General features: G+C 37.5%; 3 protein-coding genes across 7 annotated transcripts in view; 1 reads left to right on the plus strand and 2 right to left on the minus strand.

Moving 5' to 3' along the window:
* Positions 1–7,104, minus strand: part of LOC139942885 (thrombospondin type-1 domain-containing protein 7B-like) — a 49,981-nt gene extending 42,877 nt beyond the window's left edge. Inside the window, exons 1-2 of the mRNA XM_071939692.1 lie at positions 7,001–7,104; positions 5,000–5,798 (exon numbers count right to left, since the gene is read on the minus strand). Coding sequence (XP_071795793.1) covers positions 5,000–5,617 — 618 coding nt within the window. The 5' untranslated portion in view covers positions 5,618–5,798; positions 7,001–7,104. The remainder of the gene's footprint in view (positions 1–4,999; positions 5,799–7,000) is intronic.
* A 252-nt stretch (positions 7,105–7,356) lies between these two features.
* Positions 7,357–12,699, plus strand: LOC139942886 (BET1-like protein). The gene is made up of 4 exons (XM_071939693.1): positions 7,357–7,515; positions 8,737–8,831; positions 9,293–9,349; positions 9,854–12,699. Exons 1-4 carry the CDS (start codon positions 7,488–7,490, stop codon positions 10,019–10,021), a joined length of 348 nt encoding a protein of 115 aa, XP_071795794.1. The 5' UTR covers positions 7,357–7,487; the 3' UTR covers positions 10,022–12,699.
* A 932-nt stretch (positions 12,700–13,631) lies between these two features.
* The window catches only part of LOC139942496 (sorting nexin-33-like), a 59,759-nt gene continuing 50,583 nt past the window's right edge, over positions 13,632–22,807 (minus strand). For all 5 annotated transcript variants that reach the window (XM_071939307.1, XM_071939308.1, XM_071939309.1 and 2 more), the window contains one exon: positions 13,632–21,865. In XM_071939307.1, the coding sequence (XP_071795408.1) occupies positions 21,726–21,865 (140 nt within the window). In that variant the 3' untranslated portion in view covers positions 13,632–21,725. The remainder of the gene's footprint in view (positions 21,866–22,807) is intronic.

The following is a 22,807-nucleotide window of genomic DNA, read 5'->3' on the forward strand; positions in this document are numbered from 1 at the left end:
TTTTATACAAGACCAGAAAATGAGAACACAGTTTAGAATCTAAACTGCTCACCAAAAAGTTAGGAAACTTTTTTTAATCAAGTATGCAGAGAGTTGAAGTTTTCCTATTTTAAATGATACCAAATTTGCACTGATTGAGGAACACTTCAGCTTTGCATTGATTTGATAATATAATACAAAGATCTCGAGTAATAAATAATAACGATATACTTGGTTAAAAAAAGTTCCCAAACTTTGTGTGAGCAAGGGGCCGATTTCACAAAGAGTTAGGACTAGTCCTAACTTAGGACTGGTCCTAGGAGATATCAGAAGCGTATAGCTAGTCCTAACTTTGCGTGAGCAGGGGCTAATTTCACAAAGAGTTAGGACTAGTCCTAACTTAGGACTGGTCCTATAGGAGATATCAAAAGCGTATGGTAGTCCTAAGAATAGGACGAGTAACTTGTGCTAAGTCGAGATAAGACTAGTCTTAACTCTTTGTGAAATCCAACCCTGTTTATACTTGACCAAAATTTTATGTAAAGACAAGAATCAAAATTTAGAATCTTGCCGACACTAAAAACCACTGGCCTCGAGCCAGCGGTCCAGTACATAATTTGAACCCTGATCATGGTTTCCATGGTTGATTTAATGGTGATGCCATAATTTAGAACTGAATGTCACAATAGTACAATGCGTGACTCCTAACCTTGTTTCACCATTAGGCCTACAGACATGACAGAGTCAATTGTTTTCAAACTCATTGTTTTTATGATTGCTTGGTGGTGAATGTGGTTAGCTTAAAGGGTCTATGTAACTTTTGTAGGACAAAAAATACACTGTCCACAGATTTACACTAAACTTACACAGTTTGAAGATAATGATAGTAGAAAGCTTCCCTGAAAATATTACGTGCTGAGGTGCTGTAGTTTTTGGGAAATGAGTAAAACAATGTCATGAAAATAATTTTCGTCTCATGAGACGAAAATTATTTTTTAATCATTTACAAACGTACTTTCATGACATTGTTTTACTCATTTCTCAAAAACTACAGCATCGAGCAGTAAGTAATATTTGAAGAGAAGCTTTCCACTATCATTTTCTTCAAACCCTGTAAGTTTAATGTATGGACATTTTGAAAAAGTACCCAGAGCCTTTAAATGACAGCCTGGCTAATGAAGGTATTGCCTCTTCTACTGTAACAGGATGAGAGATTGAGAGATAATCGTCCTATCATATTTGGATGTCCTGTAGCTAAGCAATCTATTGTTTTAAAAAGTATGAGTCACTTTTGGTCAAAGACCTGGGCCCAATTTCATAAAGCCTGTAAGCACAAAAATTTGCTTCTACAGCATGAAATTTCTTCCTTGATAAAAACAGGATTACCAACTAAATTTCCATTTGTTGCATTATTGAGTTGTCATTATTCAGCTGTTGTTTGCTTGAAATCACATGGTAATCATATTTTTATCAACGAAGAATATTCATGCTCAGCAAATTTTTGTGCCGGTGTCCCTGGCTGTGGCTGCTGTACACGCCAAAGCACCTTGTAAACCCTTAAAAGGTGCTACATAATTGGGTCTCATAATTCATCACTACTTTTAATAACCTATCTTTCTAAAAGTATTACTCAGCGCCTTGAGTACCTTGTTTGGTAGATACGTGCACAAAAGACTTAGATATTATTTGTTATTAATAAGTTTTTATGGTCATTATTTTTTGGAGAAAAATTACCAGTATGTACCCTCCTTTACAACAAGGTGATTTGAAGCAGCATTATGTTGACGAAAAACAAATCCATGACACTACTGTACCTACGCCTAATGCAAGGTGCAAATTTAAGACAGTGGACACTATTGGTAATTAGTCATTAGTCAAAATAATTACAGCATAAAACCTTACTTGGTGACGAGTAATGGGGAGAGGTTGGTAGTATAAAACATCGTGAGAAATGGCTCCCTCTGAAGTGGAGTATTTGTGGAGAAAGAGGTAATTTTCCACGAATTTGATTTTGAGACCTCAGATTTGTAGAATTTGAGGTCTTGAAATCAAGCATCTGACATGTCTGAAAGCACACAACTTTGTGTGACAAGGGTGTTTTTTCTTTCATAGTTATCTTTCAAAAACGATGACCAATTGATCTCAAATTTAAACAGGTTTGTTATTTTATGCATATTTTTAAGATACACCCTATTTTTAAAGGGACACACCGGCTCACCGTTTACGCAATTTAGGGGTGTAGAATCATAAATAATGTTTTTATAGATGGTTGCTGTAAAAAAAATCATCAAAATGTCACGTATTTAGCTAAAAATGATTTTAAAAAACCAAAGCGGCCATATAACAAGCTTCAGTTACACGGACTCTTGGAATGTGAATCTTGCGTTAAAGGAACACGTTGCCTTTGATCGGACGAGTTGGTCAAAACAAAAGCGTTTGTAACCGTTTTTTATAAAATGCATATGGTTGGAAAGATGTTTTAAAAGTAGAATACAATGATCCTCACAAGTTTGCCTCGAAATTGCGTGGTTTTCCTTCTACTGTGCGAACTAACATGGTCGGCCATTTATGGGAGTCAAAATTTTGACCCCCATAAATGGCCGACGTGTTAGTCAACAAGGTAAAAGGAAAACCGTGCAATTTCGAGGCATGTTTGTGTGGATCATTGTATTCTACTTTTACAACATCTTTCTACCCATATGCATTTTATAAAAAACGGTTACAAACGCTTTTCAAAGACCAACTCGACCGATCCAAGGCAACGTGTTCCTTTAAATTTTTCACCATTATTTACATTTTGTAGCGATAATTTGAAGTATGATCTTTTTCGTCAATTATTCGTAAATAATTTTGTAAAAAAAAGATTTAAATTTGGTTAAGTAAGTTACTTTTAGACGGCTGAAAGTAAAACTAGCCCGGAAGGTCACGTGATTGTTTGTACCACTTTTTGGTTAGAACAATCACGCGACCTGCGTTTGTGTCTTAAAATGCTCAAAAACGGCTAAATTTGATGATTTTTTTTAAGGACTGTTCTTCTTCATTCCTGGAAGACCGTTGAAGTCATATCTCAGTCTATTTTGTAGCCCAAATAGCCCAATTCGGCCGGTGTGTCCCTTTAAGATACACCAAGCGACTGAAAGACACTAGGTGATGGCAGCAACTCCAGGAGTGCGCCACCATTACAACCTGAGGACGAGGCGGCCACGGATGCAAGTCTATGCCGAATGATGATGAAGTGAGAAGACTGGTCTTTTACAATTACCAATAGTGTCCAGTTTCTTTAAAGTAGAAATCCCCCCTAGTGTATAAAGTTGTATGCATCACAGTGATGAGTCATGGATGCAACACAGCTTGAGTCATCTGCAATGTGCTGTTCGAAATGTGACATTTGGATGACCAACCTCATTACTCAAACCAAACGAGGACGCAACATTGTTTTTTAATACCTGGGAGCCCCTCTCCACTTTTCATGACTCATTATAGGGCACTATTCATTTCATTTAAATTATTTTATTTTATTAATTCTGGCTGGGAAGCAAGCGATTTGCAGAAAAGCAAACTTTTAAACCACTGTACGAAACAAACTACTTTTTGCTCACTTTTCTAGGGCCTACTTGCTATTGTTTGTTTTATTCAAGACCGTTAATTTGTTTATTTGTTTTTCTTTCGGAATTTGGATTCCTTCGTTACAGTACTTGTTCTTGAACTTTGTTAACTTCCTTAAGGAAGTTAAATTATACTGTTTTTATAATGTTTAATATTTTGATTCGCCCTTTAGACGGCGCTTGCGCTGTTGGATGTTAAAATAAAATAAAAATAAAATAAAATAAATACATTTTCTTGTACTTGCTCCTTAATATTGTTGTTTTGTTTTGTTTTACTTGGTCGAATGAATAAAGTATTATAAGAACCAAATGAAGAGAAGACAGCTAGGGAAGGATGTTTCAGTTTTAAATGTGGGATGAAAACCCTATGGCATGACAAGGGTGTTTTTTCTTTCATATAAGTTATCTTGCAACTTCGATGACCAATTGATCTCAAACTTACACAGGTTTGTTATTTTATGCATTTTTTAAGATACACATAAGTGAGAAGACTGGTCTTATACAACTACCAATAATGTCCAATTTCTTTAAAGTTGAAATCCCCCTAGTGTATATAGTTGTATGCATCACAGTGATGAGTCATGGATGCAACATAACTTGAGTCATCTGCAATGTGCTGTTCGAAGTGTGACATTTGGATGACCAACCTCATTACTCAAACCAAACGAGGACGCAACATTACAATTTTTTTTTTAAATACCTGGGAGCCCCTCTCCACTTTTCATGACTCATCATTATAGGGCACTATTCATTTCATTTAAATTATTTAGTTTTTAAAAATTCTGGCTGGGAAGCAAGGGATTTGCAGAAAAGCAAACTTTTGAACCACTGTACGAAACAAACTACTTTTTGTTCACTTTTCTAGGGCGCACTTGCTTTTGTTTGTTTTATTCAAGACTGTTAATTTGTTTATTTGTTTTTCTTTCGGAATTTGGATTCCTTCGTTACAGTATTTTAACAATTTTTTTAACTTCCTTATAGAAGTTAAATTAATACTGTTTAAAAAAAAAAAAAAAAAAAATACAATTAACATTTAAGTTGACGACAATTTACAAAATAACAGTTAAATACAATTGGCATCGTGGCTGCTCATGTATTTTTAGATCATGCCTCTAACTTTCTTAATTCTCCAGGGGAGCGTACCCGTGTACAACCCCAAACTGCTTAAAATAGCGCTTAAAAGGGGATTAGTAATTATGAACTTAAAGCTTTTTTAATTTTTGTCTTGCAGCAATCCCCAATCAGGGTCCCGGTTAAGAGAAGCAATTTTGTGAAAGCTTTTAATCTAAACACTGAAACTTGTCAGTGTCTGCAAATACTCCACTCCCCAATAATCAGGGCTCCAATAGGCCTATACACCTAGGTGAAGAGAAGCATTTATGTAATCTTTAAAAACAAAACATTACAACTTGTACCTGTCTGCAGCTACTCCATTCCCCGATCTTCCATGTGTAAGTCCTCAGGTGAACCTCAAACTCACACCCGTCGAGCTCTGTGCACGATTCGCTCTCCGACAGCTCCCCACACTCCTGCCCACCGTTCCTCGCAGTCGTCAACACCCGTCTCGTTCTGTACCTTGTCGCTGGGGAACATGTTGAGCTGCATTGCGTCCACGCTGACCAAGTGGTCATCACACAATCCTCCGGACAGTGGTCGCACTGTTGGAAAGTCGACCCCAGAGAGGGTAAAGAGTCACAGAAATACGTTGGAACTTGTTTATTATCAGGGATATAGACACAGGTAATGTTTTGTAGAAATGATCCGCACGATGTTGAAGTTCTTCGCTCGCAAGCGCTCCAGCCATCATGTATTCTCATGAATAGATCTCGTTGGGGTGTGGCTTGAGGCGTGGCTTTGGTTCCACCCCCACTCTTTCCATCATCTGTCTTGCTGATCGGTGGTTTCTTGTCTTCATTCTTGTTTGTGTTTGTCCCAGATTTGTTTGGGAATTTGGGGAGGGTGTCTTTTGAACCACCCCTCACTACTTCAGTCAGCAGTAAAAGTAGGAGGGCAAATTGTAAATAATGCATCATGTTGAACTTAGTTTTTATAAATATTGTCCAGCAAAAAGTGCAGAACAAGTCTTTGGCAGCAATGGTAGGAATACCCTGTTTGTTGATGTCACCAGACTAGTGCAGCACACTTATACTGCAGACCGACTCTACACACGGCCATTGCGACGAGCATTTTCATGCACTTTCCTTCGTTTTAAAGCTGCAGAGATTAAAAAGAAAGAGCTTCATTAAATATTATTAATGAAATAACCACAAATAATTATAGCACATAATGCAGTAGCTTCTTTCCATTTTATGCGCAACACAAACACAGAAATGAAAAATAAAAATAGAGGAATTAATCAAAATTTATAAAGATAAAAAAAAAAAAAAAACGGGCCTATAATTTACATGGAGGCAATAGCCTCTGTGCCCTTGTATTGTTGGTACATGTATGTGTCCATATAAAATGATAGACTTTAAAGTTTTTCAGAATGAAAATGGCCTTGCCCTCCTCCCAAAGATGAAATTCCACGCTTTTTAAAAAGGTTTAAAAGTAGGCCCTAACCTCAAAACTCAAGTCAAAGCTCAAGTCAAAGCTCACATTGCAAGAATTATTATGTGAAATTATACTCCTAGAATAGACCCAGTGACTGGGGCGCTGTACTCCTTTTAAACAATTTTTGACTTCATCTGTCGTACTAGCTACGACAGATGAAGTCAAAAATTGTTTAAAAGGAGTACAGCGCCCCAGTCACTGGGTCTACTCCTAGAACTATTTCGGTTTCGTCTGGCTATCGTCACTGGAGACGATAGTCGGACGAAACTGAATATAGTTCTAGGAGTAGTGAACTTAAGTTTAACCTAGCTAGCCCTGGTAGGGTAGGATGTCAGTCAGTGCCACTGTATGCAACCTGGGCTATGTGTTAACTGAGGGTTTTGACTAGGGTTTTGACTTGAAGTTTTGAAATTGTAATGCCTGTGGCCCAGCTATAGCCCCCCAGCTAGAGATCATACATAAGTCATAACATAGCTTAGAAAAACAACCCCACAACGTTCCGCAATTCAATTGAGCCACAGCCAGTTCTTCGTTTTCTAATATGCAAAAATCTGTCAATGATGGAGCAAAAACAGTAGACCCATCATAACTGGGGCACTGTACACTTTTTGAACATCTTCGGTCCTTCGACAAAAGCTGTCAAAATCATCCCAGACTGGCACTCCTGAACGATATTCAACCCTCTGGTCTGCTCTGGGGAGAAAAGTTCAACACAGCAGCAGTACCAGTAGGCTGAATTCACCACTCACTCTGTAGTCTGTTTCAACGAGGTTTTTAAGAATAACTTTCCTTATTTTGTGACTCACACCCGAAGAAACACGAAGCTAAACAAACAAAAACACAGAGTTGAGGAACCGACTTACCTCTTTAGAACAGAGACAGAGGTTAATACACTGCCATACTTGTTTAGTTGCACTCACTCGTCAAATGTCATGAAAATGTCGTCTGCAAGAAAGTGGCATTGTGTGTGTCAGAGAGAATGAATGACCAGCCACTTGTAAACAAAGCACTGGTACTCGGAAAATCATATCAAATTCATATTCAATGAAGAGAACCAGCTAGACACAGACCCTTGCGGGTTGCTCCACTTTTAATTAAGGTGTCATCAATTGAGGGACTTTAGGAAATTATAATGTAAAAACTTTGAACTATGAAAAAATTCATGTTAAAGATCAAATTTTAGAAGACATTGGATGGTTTAAGGAATATATGTGCCACACATATCTGTTTTTTTCCTCAGTTGAATTTGGCGGAAGTATCTAGTTAAAATTAAATTAGAGTTTCCCCTTTTGGTGTAATGTAGTTGTCTGACTGGGAAAAACACCACGTCGTCAGCACAGTCAACTAAAAATGGATTTGGGTGGAAGGACACGAAACGGTAATTTTTACTCATTTTTAGCGATATTGTGTTTGTAAAGATTTGTTTGTATTTGGTTAGAACTGCAGTTCATTTTTGATAATACAGCACTTAGTTAGGTGAAATCTTTCACATCTTAAAACTTGTCCTCTTTGACTTAGTCTTTAGTTAAACTTTTTAGGTTTAAAAAAAATAAATACAGCGTACAAAATGATATTGACCAGTTGCGCTATTACTTTTTTATAAAATAAACAGTGTGCTTTTGTGTCACATTACAGTAATCATACACAGTCATCTGTCTGTAAATAAAAAACATAACTTTTTAAACCTATAATATATTAAAACTTTTAATGGAAAAGTTTCCGTATGGCGCCACCACTTTTTCATTCGAAATAAAATAATATAGTATCTAATTTACCTGATTGATATATCCCTTTTTGTAAAAATGAGTGAAAAAGTGGTGGCGCCATACGGAAAGTTATCCCTTTTAATAAAAGGAACGTTACACTTACACTTACAGAATTGGTAATAAACAAAAATCGTGAAGATCACACTCACAGATTTAGGCCTACCTACATTTAAACAGTCTAAAGGCCCGGGCTACATTTAGGTACATGTTTGGGGCTACATTTAGGTCCGGGCTACATTTAGGGCATATTCATAAACTGACAAACCTGTAGAAGTTTGAGGTCAATTGGCCATCTTGGTCTTGAAAAAGATTACACATTTTGCATAGTTGCGATAGTTGCGATAACGTAACCCTCCTCCCAATGGCGGAACAAACCTCATACATGTAGTTCTAGGAGGTGTAGACCATTATATGTATAAAACAAAAAAAAGGAGGAAGTCTCATATAACTCAGACTTCGAGTTCCACATACCTTGCAGCAAAATACTGAATGTTGAAAGCGTTTCGATCGCCACTGAGTGACGGATATGCGCGCTATAAGAAGCCACGTTATGGGTTCGTTCGTTTAGCTTCCCTGGGTCGACCCCGTTCTGCACCAGTATGTTCGAATAGCTTTGACGGGCTCACCTGGGTCAGCCCCCAGTGCCCTGCTTGTGGAGTGGGTTGCTTGGGGTTGACCTGAGGTGCATGCCGTCACCACGAGAGGGCGAGTGTGATCGTTTGGTTAGCTCTTGTCAGGGGCTCACCTGGGTGGGCACCGCGGGGTAGACCAAGTGAAGCTGATCGAACACACCCATAGTATTATTATTATTCCTTTGTTGTTTGTTGTTGCAGGGCGAGGCGGGGCCTCTGGAACCGAGGATATATTAGAAGCAGAAAACAACAGACTCCAAGATGGACTCTCTTCAAAAGTCTCAACTCTGAAATCGGTAAAAAATATAACATACCTACTGCTAGGACTATGTGGAGATTCAGTCTTCTCACTTGGTGTATCTCATCATATGCATTTTTAACATAACAAACCTGTGATAAACTTGAGCTCGATTAGTCGTCGAAGTTGCGAGATAACAATTAAAGAAAAAACATCCTGTTCACACAGTTCTAAATCTGAGGTCTCGAAATCGAATTCGTGGAAAATTACTTCTTTCTCAAAAACTACATCACTTCAGAGGGAGCCGTTTCTCACAATGTTTTATGCCTTCAATCTCTCCCCATAATTCGTCACCAAGAAAGGCTTTATGTTAATAATTATTTTGAGTAATTACCAATAGTGTCCACTGCCTTTAAGTGGCCGTCCAGCCAGCCGCCGCATTGTGATATTGGGTGATCTATCATAACAAAAATGTTTACAAAGCTGATACATCTTTTCTCGTATTTTTTTTATGTGCAGCTAGCATTAGACATAGAGGGAGAAACGAGGGACCAGAACAGATACCTAGAGGGGATGGTAAGTGCATAGGAAACTATTTACTTTTAAATTACTAATTTTATGGTCGGGTACTTTTCCAAAATGTTTCCTTTTTAATACGCCAATGCAAGATTATAGTCGGGGTATATTGGCAATGTTGAAGGCTAGTGTCCTCACTCCGTCTTTAAGTGCAAATCATACATACATACATACGTATAAGCATTTATATGAGGCCCCCTTTTCCTAAGGTTACAAAGCGCCTACAGAAGATGTCGCAGAAGTTGTGTGCTTTCAGACGCCTTAAATTCAAGACCTCAGTTGAAGTCTCAAATTCAATTCAGATATTTTAGTGAGGAACTATTTCTTTCTCAAAAACTACGTTCAGAGGGAGCCGTTTCTCACAATGTTTTATACTATCAACAGCTCTCCATTGCTTGTTACCAAAGAAGAATTTATGCGAACAGTTATTTTGAGTAATTACCAATAGTGACCAGTGCCTTTAATAAGAGTAAATCCAAAAAAAATTTGTTGTTGTTTTTCCAGGATGGAGATTTTGACAGCTCGGCTGGTCTTCTAGGAGGGACAATCAAACGCTTCGATGGAATGCTCTCCTCTGGTCGTCATAATCGTCGGCTTATGTGTTACCTGATCGCAATCATCGTCGGAATATTCATCCTTGCCTATTTCCTAATGACGAGAGTCACTAGATAATGAATAATTCTTGATGAATAATGAATGTTTTCATGAATAATTCATTATGACTTGTACATGTAGGACTTGAACAGGAGTCACTAGATCATGACTAATTCATGATGAACAATGAATAATTCATTATGACTTGTAGAAGCCTTGAACAAGAGTCACTAGATAATGAATAATTCATGATGAACGATGAATGTTTTAATGAATTATTCATAAAGACCTTGAACAAGAGTCACTAGAGATGCTAGATAATGAATATATCATGATGAATAATGAATAATTCATGATGAATAATGAATAATTCATGATGAATAATGAATACATCATTATGACTTGTAGGCCTTGAACTTTGCTAAAGGGCACCTCGGCAAAAGTATAGGGCACCACGGCAAATGCTGTGGGTGCCCTGGGTTATTTGAGGCCTGGACTTAACTTCGCTCTTGAAGGGGCAAGGCATATTCTGTCTGTTGAGGGGCAAGGACAACCTATGCAGCAGGCACCACTTTGGGTGCTGTGGTTATTCCGAGGCCTGGACTTAACTTCGCTCTTGAAGGGGCACAGCATATTCTGTCTGTTAAAGGAACACGTTGCCTTGGATCGGTCGAGTTGGTATTTGAAAAGCGTTTTGTGACCGTTTGTTATAAAATGCATATGGTTAGAAAGAGGATGTAAAAGTAGAATACAATGATCTACACAAATATGCCTCGAAATTGCATGGTTTTCTTTTTACCTCGTCACATAACACGGTCGGCCATTTATGGGAGTCCAAATTTTGACTCCCATAAGTTGCCGACCGTGATAGTTCGCAACGTAAAAAGAAAACCGTGCAATTTTGAGTGATACTTGTGTGGATCATTATATTCTACTTTTACAACATCTTTCTAACCATATGCATTTTATAACAAACGGTTACAAACGCTTTTTATAGACCAACTCGTCCGATCCAAGGCAACATGTTCCTTTAAGGGGCAAGGACAACCTTTGCAGCAGGCACCACTTTGGGTGCTGTGGTTATTCCGAGGCCTGAATTTGTATGATTGTACTTGGTTCAATGTATATTTGGTTTGTGGTAAAACCATGTGTGTATCTACTTGCCAGGTAGAGTTCTTAGAGAACTGTCTTGCTTTATTCTACTGCCGCTGAGTAGATAATCGGAGGTTCGGGAGACTTCTCAGTTCTGAAAAGAACTGTCCTGCTTTTTAACTATTACCAGGGCAGATGGTATAGAAAATAGACTGGACTGCTACTTTAGCTTATAGGATCGTAATTAACTGTACTGCCGCGGAGTCAGTTCTGAATTGGTCTCAATGTTTCGACTAGCTTGCTCTAGTCATCGTCAGGAGACTTGGTTCATTGTACTTGGTTCATTGGTTAAATCTGACAAGTTCACAAGGCCTGTATGGTTAATAATAATAACAAATTCTTACATAGCGCATTTCACAATAAACCGTATCAATGCGCTTTACATTAGTGCCCTGGTCATTGGGCCAATAAACATCCCTTTAATCTTTCTCAGCTCCCATTAGGGAGTATACAGCCCTGAGCTGCCGTGGCGCTCCGAAAGCTTTTCATTCACAATATCAACCTCTACCCTCGCAGGTACCCATTTATACCCCTGGGTGAAGAGAAGCAATTATAGTAAAGTATCTTGCTCAAGGACACAAGTGTCACGACCGGGATTCGAACCCACACTCCGGTTCATTTTTGAAAAGTCACTGTCACCAATGCATCATCTCCTTGATAAAGGGCACCCGATAAGGAAATTGTAAATTTCTACTGGATCATTTCAAGGGCACCAAGGCAATGACCAGGGGGCATGGAGGCAATCGCCTTCATTGCCTCCTTGAAGTATTGGGCCTGAATTCACTACCGGAACAGTAGCAATTCAATTAGTTGACACAAGACACGACTACTCTATCTCAGTGCACCCCAGAGCAAAGATATTGAAAAAAAAGGGAAACCCCAACATAGGGCTAGATAGCTCAGTTTGTGGAGTGCTGGCCTGTTAACCTGGATATAGATCGTCGGTTCAAATCCCTCTCTGGCCAAACCATTAAAAATTTAGCCAGTCAGTTTCCCTTGTGGTTTATTAATTGAGAAATGAAGAAGTAGAATACAATAATCAGCACAAATAATGTGAAGACATTGTAAAATAGAGGGTGTAGTTGCTGAAAAAAAAAAATTGAAAAAAAGGGCGTTGGCATGTTTATCTAATGTTTTTGGTTCAAATCACGCTTTGGTAAACTTGGTTAATAATTTAAAACTCATCACGTCAGTCTCCCTTGTTATTTATTACTTGATATTTGATGTAAAAGCCGTTTCCCAGGTTCTATCACAAATTTGGGTGTAATCCCTGGCTTCAGGGAACACAGGTTGCATGGCTTCTGACCGGCACCCCCGAATAAAGATGTTAACATTACAGGGGGAAAGCCAACAAAGGGCTAGATATAGCTCAGTTGGGAGAGCGCCCGTATAAACCCAAGGTCATTGGTTCCAATCCTGATCTAGTAAATGTTCCTTTGTTTAAACCAAAATTTGTTGTGATTATTATGTGACAATTTCCCGTACAAACTTTATGTTCCATTAATTGTACAAAGTATTGTAGTTATGTGTAATATCAACCATGTATGTAGAAACAAATGTATATTTTATTCCAAACTTTTATAAAAAGCAACGCATTAAATGTGGACAAGTAAGAAACATTTCTGACTATTGCTGTGTGTTATTACTAGACTGGTTCTATGTCTTTATTCGCAAGCCTGGACCAATATCAGTTGATCACTGGCCCAAATTGGAGCTAAAAAAGCTACCAAGGCACGTAAAAGACCCAACCGCTTATTACGTCCCATTCAAAGGACGAAGCTATGATTAAGTGTCTTGCGAAAGGACACAAGTGTCGTGGCTGATGACTGCTGATTCAACAAAGCATTCGTTTTAAAAAGTTCTTTGTTCTTTCTTGTCTTGCTGTATGGTCTACAGTTCAAAAAAAAAAATGCCCTGCTTTGAAACTATATTGTACTACAACTGGGCGGAAGGTTTAAAAACCGGCTTCTAGCTTTAAAGGAACACGTTGCCTTGGATCGGACGAGTTGGTCAAAACAAAAGCGTTTGTAACCGTTTTTTATAAAATGCATATGGTTGGAAAGATGTTTTAAAAGTAGAATACAATGATCCACACAAGTTTGCCTCGAAATTGCGTGGTTTTCCTTCTACTGTGCGAACTAACATGGTCGGCCATTTATGGGAGTCAAAATTTTTACCCCCATAAATGGCCGACGTGTTAGTCGACGAGGTAAAAGGAAAACCACGCAATTTCGAGGCATGTTTGTGTGGATCATTGTATTCTACTTTTACAACATCTTTCTACCATATGCATTTTATAAAAAACGGTTACAAACGCTTTCAAAGACCAACTCGACCGATCCAAGGCAACGTTTCCTTTAAGAGGATTGTTATTTACTTCACTACCGCGGAAGGAGTTCTTTTTAAATTGATCTCAATCTTCCGACTAGCTTGCTCTAGTCATCGTCAAGAGACTAATAATGAAAGTCACATGTTTCGGCTGATTGAGTCTAGAATGCCATAATGACACAAATCTTCACTCAAACATCATGTACAATTATTCTGAAATTTATTTATCATCATGCCATAAAAATCATACACATCTTCGCTCAAACATTCTGTTAATAAAGATAATTTTTCGAAAATAAAAATTATTTCCAACAGATCAGGAACTACCAAAGAGCAATTTACAGTTGAACAATATTAATATTCTAGTTTAATTTCAAATATGTACGTACCTTTATTGCTATATAAATAAAAAACAACCACTCTTCCATGCCACCAAGTATAAATTACTGTTTGTTTTATAATTTAAAAAAAATTAAATTGTTGGGATACAGATGTAAAATGATAATTGGTGGATAATATCGAATTTGCATAACAAAAGAAATAGGGAAGGGGTGTGGCTTTATAGTTAAAGGGAAGGTACATGTTAGGTAATTCTCAAAGACCAGTCTTCTCACTAGGTGTATCCCAACATAAGCATAAAATACCAAGCCTGTGAAAATATGGGCTCAATTGGTCATCGAAGTTGCGAGAAAATGAGAGAAAAAACACCCTTGTTGGACGAATTTGTATGCTTTCAGATAGGAATAAAAGACTTTTGGCTAGAAATCTTTTATTATTTTAGTGTGAAATTACCTCTTTCTCAAAATCTATGCTACTTCAGAGGGAGCCGTTTCCCAAAATGTTTTATACTACATGTATCAACAGCTCTCCAATGCTCATAACCAAGTCAGTTTTTAAGTTAATATTTGTTTTGAGTAATTACCAAACGTGTACCTTTCCTTAAAGGTTAATTTCTTTTTCGGGCATTTGACATTTTGAGCTGGCATAGTGCATCTTCCAAAACTTGAACGGTCAGCCAGTAGGAGGGTTGATTGTGTACCGTGCAGATACATTCACCAAAAGATATGGGGTGGCATAGTAATCTATCTTTCAAAACCATAGTGGATGATAACAAATGATCAAGCAGTAGGAGGGTTGACTGTGTACTGTGCAGATGCATGCACATAATTATAACATACATGTACATGTATGGTATGCTGGTATAGTGCATCTATCATTCATTACCATAGTGAAAATATTGAATGGCCAGACAGTAGGAGGGTTGACTGTGTACCGTACAGATGCATGCTCATTTGTTGAATGGCATGGTGCATTTATCATTCGAAAACCAGTGGATAATAATGAATGGTCAGACAGTAGGAAGGTTAACTGTATACCATACAAATATTTTCACCAAATGTAACTGCTCTTAACCAAACTAATTGATTACCAAACCGTGTTTGTCATAGGCAAACTAAGGTCCGATTTTAATGAAAGATTCACATAGTGAAGACGCTGGTTCATGATGGGACTTCAATTTCGCCTAAAATCCTTTGCCGCCAATCATGCGCATGGATGCCAATGCGCATGGGTGCCAATGCGCATGGATGCCAATGGGCATATTTGATTATTGAACCTAATATTATACACCACTCATGTACAAGTTTTTAAATTGTTAACAATAACATAAATGGTAACAAACACCGAAAAGCTACATGATCTTGACAAACCACCTTAAAAAATAAAATAATTGGTGTCTTCTGGGCAGTTTCTTTCATTTTTTTATATATAAAATTTGAGTTTTATACATTTTGTGAGCGTTTGAATCATTAAACGAAGAAAAACTAGTAAACTTTATCATGAAGACACTTTGAAAAAACAAAAAGTTCCGGTTTATTCCATGGTCATTACGGAAAAGCTCAAAAAAAGATTTTCTGAGTTTCGCCATGGAAATATTTACATTTTGTTATACTACTCAAAAAATGATATATTCACATTGTGTAACCGCAAACCTCTATAAGTGGTCTAATGAGTTGAGCGGAAGTGGAATAGTTTGTTATTACGATACTACCATCACAGGGAAACAGCTTCAGATGTTGCAAAATTTAGCGACGAGAATCACAAAAAAAATCTGAAACTGTGATCCAGGGGTGTATTCCACAAAGAGTAAAGACTAGTCTTACATATATCTCGAGTTAGGACGTGTTATTTGTCCTAACTTTGGACTTGCATATGTTTAATATCTCCTAAGACAAGTCCTAAGTTAGGACTAGTTGTATTTCTTAATCGACCCCTGGGTGGATTTCACAAAGAGTTAAGACTAGTGTTATCTCTAGTAAGGACGAGTTACTCGTTAAGGCCTAGCCTTAAAAGCAGTGGACACTATCGGTAATTACTAAAAAATAATTATTATAATAAAACCTTTCTTGATTATGAGTAATGGAGAGAGGTTGACAATATAAAACATTGTGAAGTGCCTCTGAAGTGACGTAGTTTTCAAGAAAAAAGTAATTTTCAACGTTTTTGATTTTGAGACCTCAGATTTAGAGTACGAGTTCTCGAAATCCCGCATCTGAAAGCACACAACTCAGTGCGAAAAGGATGTTTTTTTCTTTCACTATTAATATCTCTCAACTTCGATGACCGATTGTGCTCAAATTTTCACAGGTTAGTCATTTTATGCATATGTTGAGATACACCAACTGTGAATACTAGTCTTTGACAATTACCAAGAGTGTCCAATGTCTTTAAGTCTTTAATATCTACTAGGAAATCTTTGTGAAAGCGACCCCAGGTCTTATTGAAATGATGGCATTTTCACCTTTTGGTAACCCCTAGAGTAAAAGATATCAAGGAGCTCTTGTGAACAGGAGTCTCAATGGTAGATCAAAGAGCTTGACTTTTCATTTGGAGAAAAATACACGGCGCATTTGATTACCAGGTGGACAAAAAAAACCAATGGCCACAGATTTACATTAAACTTACACAGTTTAAAGATTATGATAGTAGAAAGCTTCCCATGAAATTTTACTTAATACCGAGGTGCTGTAGTCTTTGAGAAATGAGTAAAAGTAATAATTTTCGTCTCAGTTTCAGTATGTAAAAAAGTATTAACCAATTATGCTGCGGTTTTGGTATAATATCATAACTGGTTAAGGGGATTTTACATGCTAAAATCATTTTGGTCTCATGAGACCAAAATTATTTTGTGACTTGTTTTACTCATTTCTCAAAAACTACACAACCTTAGTTAGTAATATTTGTAGGGAAGCTTTCCACTATCGTTATCTTCAAACCCTGTAAGTTTAATGTCAATCTGTGGACATTTGGAAAAAGTACCCGAATCCTTGAAAGCACTGGATGGACGCCTTTGAAAATTGTCAAAGAGCTCACTTGGTGTATCTCAACATATGCACAAAATATCAAACCTGTGAGAATTTGAACTCAATTGGGCATCAAAGTTGCAAGAGCAAAATAAACGAAAGAAAAAAAACTTCTTGTAAAAGTTTGTGTAGTTTCAGATGCCTAAAAATGTTATAAAAGACTTCAGGCCTGAAGCCTTTTAATGTGAAAGTACACCTTTCCCCATAACTGTGTTACCTCAGAGAGCCGTTTCTCACAACGTTTTAAACTATCAACAGCTCTTCATTACTCGTTACCAAGTAAGTTTTTATGCTAATAATTATTCTGAGTAATTACAAATATTAGTGTCATGAACAACTGTTGAAAAGGACACGATAAGGAGCAATGCCAAACAGCAACTTTTTGAAAGATTTTTACCGGCCTGTGATCTGACTTTAAAGGAACCTGTTATATCGGTCGAGTTGGTCTTTGAAAAGCGTTTGAACCATTTGTAATGGTAAGATAGGTAATTTAAAAGTAGAATTTAACGATCCACACAAATATTTTCCTTTTACGTTGTGAAGAAACCATAGAAATAGAACCCGGAGAACGCTGAGTGTCTCATAGTGCTTGCGGTTTCGTTGTGAGACCATTTTTGTGGACGCGCACACGCCATTTTCGTAACGCGTGTATGGCAAAATATTTTGCCATACAATGACATCATCAATGACCAATGAAAACACTAGAAATGGTCTATGTGCGCTGACATCTTGCCATTTTGCCATACGCGCGTGTCACACGATGATAATTTTGCCATACGCGCGTATTGCGTGGTATTGATACGCCGCGTCACATACGACACAGAGGGTGGTCGAGCTCAGCGTTCTCCGGGTTCTATTTCTATTGCAGAAACCCAGTCGGCCATTTTGTGGAGTCAATCTTGTTAGTTAGCGCCGAAACAAAGAAAACTGCAATTTCTAGTGACACTTTTGTGGATCATTATATTCTACTTTAAAAATTTCTTTCTAACCAAATGGATTTCATAACAAACGGGTTTAAACGCTTTTAAAAGACCAACAGGTCCCATCCAAGGCAAATGGTTCCTTTAATAAAACCCACTAGACTAGCACCTGATGAACTATTAATAATTTTAGAATTAAAATTTATAAACATAAATACACGATTTTGTACATACATGTAATAACCATCAATAACCCCTTTTATAAGCAACTGAATTAAAAAAACAGGCTTTCACAAAAAAAATGATTTTTTTTTTTTACATGCACAAGAAACAAAACTTTATTTCCAACCGGTAGTACGAACTGGAGTAATGAAGCCACATGCAAAATACAACTCTTGATGCATAATGTAAAGTTTCACTTAAAGATTCCAACCTTTTTAAAAAAGCACAAACAAATTGTACTTTCAAGTCTAAAGGGCCTTAACATGAGGCGACTTGGAGGCAAAATGAACGATTTCTGATGAAGGATTTTATGGTTTGAATAATTAAAGCCGTGTGACCTACGATCCTCAGCTCAAATGCCAAGGATCTACTGTACATGTACATGTACATGTACTTGGGTGTTATACATGTACAACAATGAATATAAAAATACCTTATCAAAGTTTCCAAAATGTTACAACTTACATTTGATTTTCCCATTACCAGTACCAATGTTCCTGAGAAATATTTCAGAATGAAATATTGAAAAAAATTGTTCCCATCACATATTATATTTCTTATTTTGTTTTGGCAAATTGAGAAAAATTTAAAGCCTTTCAAAGTGATTGAATTCAACTTGTATGAACTGCTTCAATCATGAAGCAGGGTCCCGCCTGTGAATAATAAGCTGGATGTATGATCCCACTTCTGCAACCAATAAAATGACAGAAGCATCCCACCTCTGCAACCAATAAATGACAATAGCATCCCACTTCTGCAACCAATAAAATGCCAAGACGACCCGACTCTGCAACCAATAAGTAACAGTAGGATCCCAACTCTGCAACTGTTAAAACGACAATAGGATCACACCTCTGAGACCGATAAAATTACAGTAGCATCTAGCTTCTACAACCAATAAAATGAAAGAAGCATCCCAACTCTGCAACCAATTAAATGACAGTAGAATCCCAACTCTGCAACCTAAAATCTGACAGAAGGATCCAAACTCTGCAATTGATAAGCTGACAGTAGGATCCAAACTCTGCAACCAATAAAATTACTCTAGGATCCCAACTCTGCAACCAATAAACTGACAATAGGATCCCACTTCTCCAACTGATAAAGACAGTAAGATCCCACCTCTGTGACCGATAAAATGACAGTAGGATCCCACCTCTGCAACCAATAAAATTACTGTAGGATCCCACCTCTGCAACCAACAAACTGACAGTAGGATCCCACTTCTGCAACTGATAAACTGACAGCACAATTCCCTGCTTCTGCAAGCACCGACTCTTTGCTTGTGGTAAGCAGAGTAATTAAATTGAGCCCGGGTCAAAAACAGCTCCAGTTATGTCTTTATCAGACGTTTAATACAAGGTAAACAAAGTCATGTGACCCCCTTTCAACCAATCCGACGGCCTGAGCTGTCTGGGGTATTTATGAATAATTATATATTCTACAACTGTCTAAATATGACTTTGGATTAATATGTATTAATATTAACACTGTACACCTGGGTACGACTGTCGTCACTGCCAGTAAAGTTTTTTTAATCATTATTTTCAATATTTAAATAAAAAAATTACTATATTAAAAAATATCAATTTTTCTCATATTAACATATAGAAATTAAAGTGAACCAATGAATAGCGAGACAATTGTAATGTTTTTCTCACAAAAAAAAATGATTGACATAATAAATTTGTCTATTAAAACATTGAAGAATACCAGCATTACATAATGCGCACAAACGACAAAAACGGACAAAATGTAAGCAAACGCTCAAACCCAACCAACTTCCACTAAACCCATGTCTGGAATTTTATCATTCGAGAGGGCAAGGCCATTTAATTTTGCAAAGGGCACTTCCATTACAAAATCTTAAAGTCTGTGGGGCACCAAGGCAATTCTGAAGGGGCACCAAGGCTTCTGAAGGGGCAACAACAAGGCCAAGCCCAGGGGGGCAGCAGGCGTCATAGCCTCCATGGAATTTCAGGTGTCGGCCTAATTTCAGAGGGTTGCCGCCGGACACTATTGGTATTTGTCAAAGACTAGTCTTCACAGTTTGTGTATCTCAACATATACATGTATGCATAAAATAATAAACCTGTGAAAATTTGAGCTCAATTGGTTGTTCAAGTTGCGAGACAATAATGAAAAGAAAAAAAAAGCCTTTACACGCAAAGTTGTGTGCTTTCAGATGTTTGTTTTCGCGACCTCAAAATCTAATTCTGAGGTTTGCGAAATCAAATTTGTGGAAATTACTTCTTTCTCGATAACTACATTACTTCAAAGGGAGCCGATTCTCACAATGTTTTATACTATCAACCTCTCCACATTACTCATTACCAAGAAAGGTTTTATGCTAATAATTATTTTGAGTAATTACCAATAGTGTCCACTGCCTTTAACCACTAAATGTTACTAATCAAAAATGAGCAAGATACCAGTCAAAGATTGTACATGTGAAATGGTACATGTATTATGGCTGGAATCCTTACTCTGGTAAGCATGTTTTTGATGTGCGTAGCTATTTTTTCAATACAGCCCTACCAGGCTTTAGTAACAAGACTTTATCTACATGATGGGCTACCCCTAGCAGCGACGTTGCTTATGGCAACAAATTACTTTGGCTTTAACTAAGGCTCTGGCTTACATGTATGCTATGGCAGTTACATGTTTCTTTAAAATGTGCTCTTATGATATGGCTTCGAAAGAAGTGTTAGCCATAAGCCAAAGACGCAGTTTCAAAAACAAGCTTGTAATGATGGCTATAGACATCTTGCAATTGCCACAATCTTTGAGAATAATAAATAATAACGACACAGTTGATTCGCCAAGCAGCAAGTCGCAAGTTTTTTTTTATAGTATCCATGGTGTATTCATATGGTTAATGTTAACCAAAAACGGTAGTCAGGACTTGACTAAACGATCAATAGTTGTGACTACGACACTAGCGATACAAGTCGCCCGGGCTTACTGTGCAACACTTTCAGCCAGGGGACTGTCTTGAGTTTGAGACCCCGTACACAGAGTTGTCACACCGACACTGAAAACCAAAATAGTCAGGCCCTTTTTCAAAAATCACTATATCCAGCATTACCACCTACAGGAAGGCATACAAAGATTCGTTTACACAAAATATTTCCCCAACAGTCAACATATATAGAGTGTTTTTAAAACAAAGGAAGAAACTTAAGGCCCATGTCACACAAGGCAAGTTACCGGCAACCAGTTACAGGCAACCTCTAAAAAGTAAAGGCTATCACATTTCAATTTTCACACAATTTTCTTGGGTTGGTTTAAGGCAGTGAACACTGTTGGTAATTACTCAAAGTAATGATTAGCACAAAACCTTTCTTGTTGATAAGTAATGGGGAGAGGTTGATGTTATAAAACATTGTGAGAAACGGCCCCTCTGAAGTGCCATAGTTTTCGAGAAAGAATTAATTTCCCACAAATTTGATTTCGGGACCTCAGACTTAGAACTTGAGGTCTCGAAATCAACCATCTAAACGCACACAACTTCGTGTGACCAGGGTGTTTTTTCTTCCATTATTATCTCGCAACTTCGATGACCGATTGAACTCAAATTTTCACAGGTTTGTTATTGTATGCATTTGTTGAGATACACCCACTGTGAAGGCTAGTCTTTGACAATTACCAATAGTGTCCACTGCCTTTAAAAAGTTGTTATTCATGTGCTGTCGAAGTAGTCCGGCAGCATACACTTCAGTTGGTTGCCACCAAGTTGCTTGTAAAAGTTGCTTCGTGTGACATGGCCCTTTACATTTTGGGATAAAACATGGTTGGCTATATTTCATCGTACTTCTCCTTTGCCTGTTGTAGTTTCTCGGTGATTGTTTGATAGAAGGTGATTTGTGCACCGAGGTAAGCCTGCATCATGGCTTTGAAGTCTTGTACCCGCTCTGTGTGAAAGTGGTTTATTTCCGCTGAAAGACACAACCAAAAGTACTCAATCAATTTTTAACTAAACTCAAACAGCTAAGTTTATCCCATTTTTACTGACTTTCTTAATCCCAATTTTACTGGCTTTTGTTATTACTCCATTGAGGTTCATCTGTTTTTTTTTTTTTGTATTTGGTTGCTTGTTTTTAATGGATGTGTATTTTTCCCCCTTTAAATTTCTTTGTCCTATTTAAAAACGTTTTTTTTGTAGTTTTCAAAATGTATGTGTGCTTGGATCTAGTGCTTTTTTAAATGAATGTGCAATGTTTTTCTGTGTAAATTTGTAATATTTTTATCTTAAGTTCACTTCTGTAATTTGTTATTAGCTGGGATCCATGGGAGGTCAGTGAGTTTTTCTTACTGAATGGATTTCCCAGGATAAACAAGAAATAAATAAACCATGAAAGACCAAACTAAAAATCAAACCTCATAGTTCAAATCTTACTGTTTAAACTAGCTAGCTCAGAAATTGCATCATAAACCTATCATTATAAAAACTCACAGCTCAACCACAATTGCTAAGTCGCACAGCTCAAACACAATTACTAAATCTCACAGCGCAAACACAGTTGCTACATCTCACAGCTCAAACACAATTACTAAATCTCACAGCGCAAACACATTTGCTACATCTCACAGCTCAAACACAATTACTAACCCTTACAGCGTTTTACATAGCATGTGCGTGGGAAAGGACCAGAGTTGAATTCTAGGTGGGCGGTAGATGATCGGAGAACACAAGTTGTAGGTTGCTTTTTGAGACCAAGTAATTCTGAGATATATTTAGGGGCTAGACCATGTTTAACTTTGTAGGCAAGAGTGAGAACTTTAAATTGGATCCTTTGAGACACAGGGAGCCAGTGTAAGGAGCGCAGAACAGGAGTGATGTGATCTGATTTCTTTGTGCGAGAAACTAGACGAGCTGC

Source organism: Asterias amurensis, chromosome 10, assembly GCF_032118995.1.
Source record: "Asterias amurensis chromosome 10, ASM3211899v1".
NCBI classification, from domain to species: domain Eukaryota; kingdom Metazoa; phylum Echinodermata; class Asteroidea; order Forcipulatida; family Asteriidae; genus Asterias; species Asterias amurensis.

What these genes read in the sequence shown, in the direction of transcription:
- LOC139942886 (XM_071939693.1), top strand. Translation starts at nt 7,488, where the DNA reads ATGGATTTGGGTGGAAGGACACGAAACG. An exon ending in AAGTCTCAACTCTGAAATCG is followed by an intron (nt 8,832 to 9,292) that starts GTAAAAAATATA and finishes TTTTATGTGCAG; the next exon opens with CTAGCATTAGACATAGAGGG. An exon ending in ACAGATACCTAGAGGGGATG is followed by an intron (nt 9,350 to 9,853) that starts GTAAGTGCATAG and finishes TTGTTTTTCCAG; the next exon opens with GATGGAGATTTTGACAGCTC.